Source organism: Lagopus leucura, unplaced genomic scaffold, assembly GCF_019238085.1.
Source record: "Lagopus leucura isolate 7727_CA_CO unplaced genomic scaffold, USGS_WTPT01 35247-0_obj-0_obj, whole genome shotgun sequence".
NCBI classification, from domain to species: Eukaryota; Metazoa; Chordata; class Aves; order Galliformes; family Phasianidae; genus Lagopus; species Lagopus leucura.
Window position 1 is genome coordinate 504 of NW_024967564.1, and position 7,706 is coordinate 8,209.

Sequence of the window (7,706 nt, forward strand, 5' to 3'; positions counted from 1 at the left end):
GCTGGGGATGGGGGAGTGGGGCTGAAGAGGGGTGAATGGGGCTGAAGGAAGGAAGGAAGGATGGATGGATGGGGCTGAGGAAGGGTGAGTGGGGCCGAGGATGGGTGAGTGGGGCTGAGGAAGGATGGATGGGGCTGGGGACGGATGGATGGGGCTGAAGAAGGGTGAGAGGGGCTGAGGAAGGGTCAGTGGGGCCAAGCAGGGATGGGTGGATGGATGGGGCTGAGGATGGATGGATGGGGCCAAGGTAGGGTGAGTGGGGCTGGGGATGAACGTATGGGGCTGAAGAGGAAGTGGAGCTGAGAAATGATGAGTGGGGCTGAAGAGGGGTGAATGGGGCCGATTGAAGGATGGATGGGTGAGTGGAGCTGAGGATGGGTGAGTGGGGCTGGGCAGGGGTGAGTGGGGCCGAGGAGGAACGAATGGGGCCGAGGAAGGATGAGCGGAGCCAAGGAAGGATTGGCGGATGGATGGAGCTGAGGAATGAGGAGTGGGGCTGAGAAAGGGTCAGTGGGGCCAGGCAGGGATGGGTGGGATGGATGAGGCTGAGGACGGATGGATGGGGCTGAGAAATTGGGTGCAGGGCTGGGGAGGAGGAACCGGCCGAGCAGGAACGCGGTGACTCAGCCTGGCTGGAAGTGACTCCGGGCTGCGTCACGGGGGCTCGGCTGCGCTGTGGGGTCACAGCGTGCACACGTGGGGTGGTGAGGATGTGGGGCTGCGGGGTCACGGCGGCGGTGTGGCCTTTGTCACCTTCCGGGATGGGAGAATGGGGTCAGCGCTCCCCAAAGCTGCGGGGTTTTAGGGGGGGGGGGGGTGGGTAAGGGGGGGGGGGGGGGGGGGGGGGGGGGGGGGGTTCCCACGCTCGGTGCTTTGGGTTCTGTGCAGCTCGGGGTTAAAGCCTTTCGGGCCCGGATGTGGTTTTCATGCATAAGAGCTGTTTGTCTTCCCCCGGTGCCAAAAAGCGAAAGAATCCACGCCAAAAAGTGAAAGAATCCGCCCCGAAAGGCGCAGCCTCGGCTCCTTCTGCAACTGTGGGGCCCCGGGGGGGTGACTGGAGATGGGAGGGGTGGCAGCGCTGCTCTGGAGAGAACACAAAAAACGGAACCAAAAGCAGCGCCCTTCCTATGGGGAGGGGGAGGGGAAAAGGCCGGGGAGGGGGGAGGGGGGGGAAGTGGGTGCTGGGTGCCCTGACCCGGCTGAGCCGGGTGGGATGGGCGCTGAGTTTGGAGGAGAAGATGATCCCGGGTTTAAAAGGGCTTTGGGGATTAAAGGAAGGTGACCCCGCGCCTGGTGACGCCGCGGGGGGCGCAGGGGGGACGGAGCCGTACGTGCGTGCAGACAGGTGAGCTGAGCCCCGTGGGTGGGGTTTCCTTCTGAGTTGGCCGCTGCCCTTTAATTAGCGGGTAGGGAAGGGTCATGGGGCCGGGGCACGGCCTGGCCGTCCGTCTGTCTGCACGCCTCCCGCCGTCCGTCCGTCCGTCCCTGCCCCGCTCGGATGGGAGCTGGCAGCCGGCTCAGGGACGAGGCGTTCCGTTCCCAGTTGCTCTGATGCTGCACGCGGGGCGAGCGGCTGCCGGCTGCCATCCCTGCGGGGCCCCGCGCCGAATCCTCGCCACCGGCATCCCCTGCGGAGCGCTGCGTCCCGCCGACCGAGGCGTCACTCCCAGCCCCACGGCTGGGGATCCAACCCCAGTTTGGGGTGGCGGAGGTTGAGCTGGGCAGTGCCAGCGTGTTTGGGCGCCTGCAGGTGGGGGTTCTGGGGCCACCTGTGGGACTGGGATTCTCTTAGGCTGCCTGTAGGGCTGGGCTTCCCTTGGGCCACCTGTAGAATTCATTCTTTGGGGCCACCTGTAGGGCTGAGCTTCCCTTGGGCCGCCTGTGGAGTCGGGCTTGTCTTGAGCCACTGCGGGGCTGGACATCTCTTTGGCCACCCCAGGTTTGGGCTTCTTTTGGACCACCTGCAGGGTTGAGCATCTTTTGGACCATCTGTAGGGTTGAGCTTCATTTCGGCCACCTGTAGGGCTGGGTTTCTCTAGGGCCGCCTTCGATTTGGGCTTCTCTTGGGCCACCTGTAGGGCTGAGCTTCTCTTGGGCCGCCTGTAGAGTCAGACTTGTCTTGAGCTGCTGAGGGGCTGGACGCCTCTTTGGCCTCTGTGGGGCTGGACGCCTCTTTGGCCACCGTGGGGCTGGACGCCTCTTTGGCCTCTGTGGGGCTGGACGCCTCTTTGGCCACTGTGGGGCTGGATTTCTCTTGGGCCACCTTGGGGTTGAGTTGCAGAGCGGCTCCGGGTGCTGGGGCAGATGTGTGGCAGCAGTTCTCCACGCACACCCCTGTCGTGCCCTGCTGTGGGCGACCCGCTCCCACCCTCCATCTGCGGCTGCGTCGTCCCCACGTCCCCCAGCCCCACTGCTCACCCGCTGCCCCTCCGTGCCCCACAGGTGGACAAGTACCTGTACCACATGCGGCTCTCCGAGGACACGCTGCAGGAGGTGTCCGAACGCTTCCGCAAGGAGATGGAGAAGGGGCTGGGTGCTGACACCAACCCCACCGCCTCCGTCAAGATGCTGCCCTCCTTCGTCAGGTCCACCCCAGACGGCACAGGTACAGCGCCATGGGGCAGCTGGGTGCAACCGGGGTGGGGGTCTCCCTCAGACCGAGGGGCTCCTGGTGGCCGTGGGCTGCGGGCAGCCGTCCTGTGCGCTGTGCTGGCAGGATGAGGTGGTCACGGGTCGGATCATCGCTTCTCATTAGCGCTGAATGTGATGGGGACCGCGTGAGGAGGCAGCTGACAATGCCGCCTTTCTGCTCCCTTCCCACACGCCTCTCATCTTCCCTGAGGGACCGGTGCCTCTTGGCCGGGGGGGGGCACGGCTCCACTTTGGGCTCCCATCAGTGCATCTGACGCCAAACGACTTCCTGGTGCGGTCGTTGGGTGCAGATGCTCCCAGAACCCTCCTGTGGGGTCTTCTAAAACCTGATGGGGGAAAAGTGAAGAACGCTGGGAGCTGGTGGGAAATCGGGGAGTTGTAGAACTGCAGAATGGATGGGTTGGAAGGGTCCTGAAAGATCGCAGAGCCGTGGGATGATTGGGTTGAAAGGGTCCTTGAAGAGCTTAGAGCTGTGGAATGGATGAGTTGGAAGCGTCCTTAAAGGTCACAGAGCCATCGAGTGTTGGGTTGGAAGGGTCCTTTAAAGAGCATCGAGCCACTGAATGGAGGAGTTCAAAGGGACTTCAAAGTCACAGACCCATGGGATGGTTTGGGTCAGAAGGGTCCTTAAAGGTCACACAACCATCGGGTGGTTGGGTTGGACGGGTCCTTAAAGATCACGTAGGTCCAGCCCTACCGTGGTAAACTCACCCACCCCCACCCGTGGCGTTCCTGCCCCACTCACAGCCGTGCATCTGGCCGCGCTCTCTGCATGACGGATGCTTGGCCCAGCACGGGCCGTCCTTCCCAGCAGCTGCCCAGCCATCATTTGGAGCAACCCCAACACAGCAATCCCAAAGCATCGCTGCCAGGCTGCCTCTCCTCCCGGCCAGGACGGGGCGCTCTGCAGGGCTCAGACCTCCAGGGTCGGCGTCACCTGCTGGATTATGCTGGATGAGAGGGCTTACGCAGCCAGCGGGTCAGGCTGAGATGTAGGGGGAGGGCATGAGATGTGGGGCAAGGACACGAGATGCAGGGCAAGGACACGAGATGAAGGGTGTGGGCCTGAGATGTCGGATGAGGCACTGCTCCGCACCAGAGGAGCCGAGCTCTGCTGTCTGTGCACCTCGGCGCTGCTTTCCGCGCAGCTCTGCTGCAGGGGCAGGGAAGCAGTGCTTATCTTTGGGCCCTTTGCAGAGAGCAAACAGCCCCCGGCGGTGAGCCGCGCTGTTTGCTTTCCTGTTTGCTTGCGTCTTATCGCGGTGCGAGGCAGCGCCCAGAGCCCCAACCTCCGGGGGTGTGGGGTGGAAACCGGAGCTCTGCGGCTCCGACCTGCGCACGGCGAGGTTCCTTGGCTGCTGGGATCTGCTTTCCTGGATCCGTGCCCTGGGCGCCGTCCTTGTCCCCATGTCCCTGCACACAGCGATGTCCTCAAGGCTCCCTGATGTCACCAGCCGTGTCTCTGTGCAAACTGGTATCACAAAAGCTCCACGAAGTCACCATCCACATCCCCACCGCAAACACCAGCGTTGTGAAGGCGCCGTGCAACCGCCACTGCAGTGTCCGTGTCTCCATGCACACCGATGTCACGAAGTCTCCATGAAGTCACAGTCCGTGTCCCCACGTCCCTGTGCACACCAGTGTCACAGAGGCTCCATGAAGCCACTGTCTGTGTCCCCACATCCCCACGCACTCCAATGTCGCAGAGGTTCCATGGAGCCACCATCCATGTCCCCGTGCACAATGACATCACGAAGGCTCCATGATGTCACCGTCTGTGTCCCCATGTCTGTGCCCACCAATGTCATGAAGGCTCCATGATGTCACCATCCATGTCCCCGTGTCCCTGCAAACCTTGATGTCATGAAGGCTACGTGAAGCCACCACATCTCCATGCACACACAGACATCACGAAGGCTCTGTGGAGCCACTGTCCATGTCCCCATGCTCACCAATGTCACGAAGGCTCCGTGAAGTCACCATCTGTGTCCCCACTTCTGTGCACCCCGACATCTTGAAGGCTCCGTGAAGCCACCACCGCAGTGTCCGTGTCCCTGTGTCTCCACGCACATCGATGTCACAAAGGCTCCATGAAGCCACCATCTGTCCCCATGTCCCCATCCTTGTTCCCATGTCCCCACGCACTCCGATGTCACAGAGGTTCCATGGAGCCACCATCCATGTCCCTGCGCACAGTGACATCACGAAGGCTCCATGACGTCACCGTCTGTGTCCCCATGTCTGCGCCCACCAACGTCACGAAGGCTCCATGATGTCACCATCTGTGTCCCCATGTCCCCGCACACACGGATGTCACAAATGCTCCATGAAGCCACCACCTGTGTCCCTGTGCACAGTGACATCACGGAGGCTCCATGACGTCACCATCCATGTCTCCATGTCCCCATGCTCACCAATGTCACGGAGGCCCCACGAAGTCACCATCCGTGTCCCCACGTCCCCGCACACGCTGACGTCACGCACGCTCCATGAGGTCACCACGTGTCCCCACGCACCCTCCACCCAATCCCCCCTTCAAACACCGGTGTGCCACCGAATGCTGTTTTCTGTCCCCCCCTTCCGCCACCCCGCAGCTCTCGCTCTTGTCCCCAGTCCTGCTGGGCCGAAATGCACGCGGAGGGACGGCGCCGGCCTGCAGCCACGTGCCAGCAGCTCTGCGGATTGCTGGGCTGCGTTCCCAGAGCAGCGCTCGGATTTCCTCCGAAAGCATCTCCTCTGCTGGGCGACGCTTTGGAAGGGCAGAGCGTGGGGAAGGGCTGGGGAGCTCTCTTGGGATTCTTGCGTCAGCCTACGGGAATGGCTCTGGTGCTGTGACCTTACAGGACCTGCAGCACTGCGGGGTCACCCCGTGGTTTTTGGGGTAACCTCTGTGGGGTTTGGGGTTCAGCCCCGTCGAGTTTGGGGCTAACACGCATAGTTTTGGGGTTTGATTTCATGGTTTTGGGGCTAACCCCTGTGGAGTTTTGGGGGTCACTGCAGTTGAGTTTTGGGGTTAATCCCTGCGGGTTTGGGGCTAACCTTTGTGGAGTTTTGGGCCAGCCCCTGTGGTTTTGGGGTTCACCTCGGTGGATTTCTGGGATTCAATCCTGTGGTTTTAGGGCTAACTCCTGTAGAATTTGGGCGTTCAGCCCCGTGGTTTTGGGGCTCGTTCCCGTACAGTTCTGGAGCTAACTCTTGTAGAGTTTGGGGATTCACCCCTGTAGAGTTTTGGGGTTAATCCCCGTCATTTTGAGGCTGACTGCTGTAGAGTTTTGGGGCTAACTCCTGTGCTTTTGGGGCTCAGCCCTGTACAGTTTGGAGTTCACCCCTGTGGAGTTTCGGGGTTTACTCCTGTAGAATTTTGGGGTTAATCTCCGTGGTTTTGGGGCTCACCCCTGTGGTTTGAGTTTGGGTTCACCCCTGGCTTTCTCTTCCCAGAGGACGGAGACTTCTTGGCGCTGGACCTCGGTGGCACCAACTTCCGCGTGCTGCGGGTGAAGGTGTCCGACAACGGCCTGCAGAAGGTGGAGATGGAGAGCCAGATCTATGAGATCCACGAGGACCTCATGCGAGGCAGCGGGATGCAGGTGGGCCTCCCCCCGTCTCCGTTTTCCTCCCCAAAAGGAACATCCACCCACAGTGGGGCAGTAGTCCAGACAACGCCGCGATGTCCTTCGAGATGCCAAGATGTCCTTCGAGATGCTGGGATGTTCTCTGAGGTGCTGGGATGTCTGTCGAGACACCAAGATGTCACCGTTGCTCATCCTCAGCCGTTGCCTTTCAGCTCTTTGACCACATTGCTGAGTGCCTGGCCAACTTCATGGAGAAGCTGAACATCAAGGAGAAGAAGCTGCCCCTCGGCTTCACCTTCTCCTTCCCGTGTCACCAGACCAAGCTGGATGAGGTGGGTGAGGGATGTGGGGGGCCGAGGGGTGACGTTCTGTGCAGGATTGGGTGGCTGTGCCCCGGTGGGGTCACACCTGGAGCACTGGGGGCCGTTGGAGCACGGGAAGAAGGACCTAAAAGCATCTAATGGTATCCAAAGGCGGGCCAGGAGGATGGAGAAGGGGGGTGAGGGCAACGTGTGTAGGGAGAAGAGAAGGTCCTTTGGGTTCAGCGTGGAGAAGAGGCTGAGGGAAAGCCTACAGTCACCTCTTGGCCCTACAGCCCCTCATAACTCTACAGCCCCATGTGGCCCTACAGCCCTACATGACCCTACAGCTCCCCATGGCCCTACAGCTCCTCGTGGCTCTGCAGCCCCTCACCACCCTACAGCCCTACATCGCCCTCATGGCCTTGCAGTCATCTCGTGGCCCTGCAGCCATGAATGACCCTTTGCAACCATCTCGGCGATCCCGGTGGCTCCCATGGGACACAGAGCTCTCTGTGCCTCTCTCATTGTGCTCTCGGCGAGCAGCTGCTGCTGCTGGATGAAGGCATGGGGCAGCAGCTGCCTGCAGCCCGGCAGCCCCGGGGACGTGCCGAGCACCACATCGGCACCAGCGACCTCGCTGGGCACATCGCACACCGCCGCCTCCTGCTTCCCAGGGCTCGCCCCATGTGGGGTCGGCTGGTGGGCAGCTCCACGGCACGGCAGCGGCTCGGCACGTCTGCAGCTCCATTCCGAGGTGCCGGAAGTCGTGTTCCTATGACTGCGGTGACGGGTGAGACCCCGTCCCACCGGTGCCCTCCGCATGCATCAGAGCCGGTTTTGCTGCAGGGCTCCATGAAGCCAAGAGCTGAGGTCACGTCCCTCTGCCGGCGGCAGGGAGCCGATGACTCACGTGCCTGTGGCCATAAACTGGGACGTGGGAACCGCTGCAGATGCCGATGGCAGTGATAAGAGGGAGGGGCTGCCTGCAAAGCCGTGTCCGTCCCTGTGCTGGAGGAGGCTGGGCGGCTCTGACCTTGAGACGTGGGTTGGGTTGTAGTGAGCTTGAGCTGTGGGTTGGAGGGTCTGACTTTCAGCTGTGGGTTGGCTCTAATTTTGAGTTGTGGGTTGGTGGCTCTGACCTTGAGGCATGGATTGGGTAGTTCTGTTCTTGAGTTGTGGG

The 7,706-nt window shown here is 61.6% G+C and overlaps 1 protein-coding gene across 1 annotated transcript in view; it reads left to right on the forward strand.

The window, feature by feature from the left end:
• Positions 1 to 1,644: 1,644 nt before the first annotated feature.
• The window catches only part of LOC122193200 (hexokinase-2), a 12,258-nt gene continuing 6,196 nt past the window's right edge, over positions 1,645 to 7,706 (forward strand). Inside the window, exons 1-3 of the mRNA XM_042893926.1 lie at positions 1,645 to 2,605; positions 6,091 to 6,239; positions 6,437 to 6,556. Coding sequence (XP_042749860.1) covers positions 2,305 to 2,605; positions 6,091 to 6,239; positions 6,437 to 6,556 — 570 coding nt within the window. The 5' untranslated portion in view covers positions 1,645 to 2,304. The remainder of the gene's footprint in view (positions 2,606 to 6,090; positions 6,240 to 6,436; positions 6,557 to 7,706) is intronic.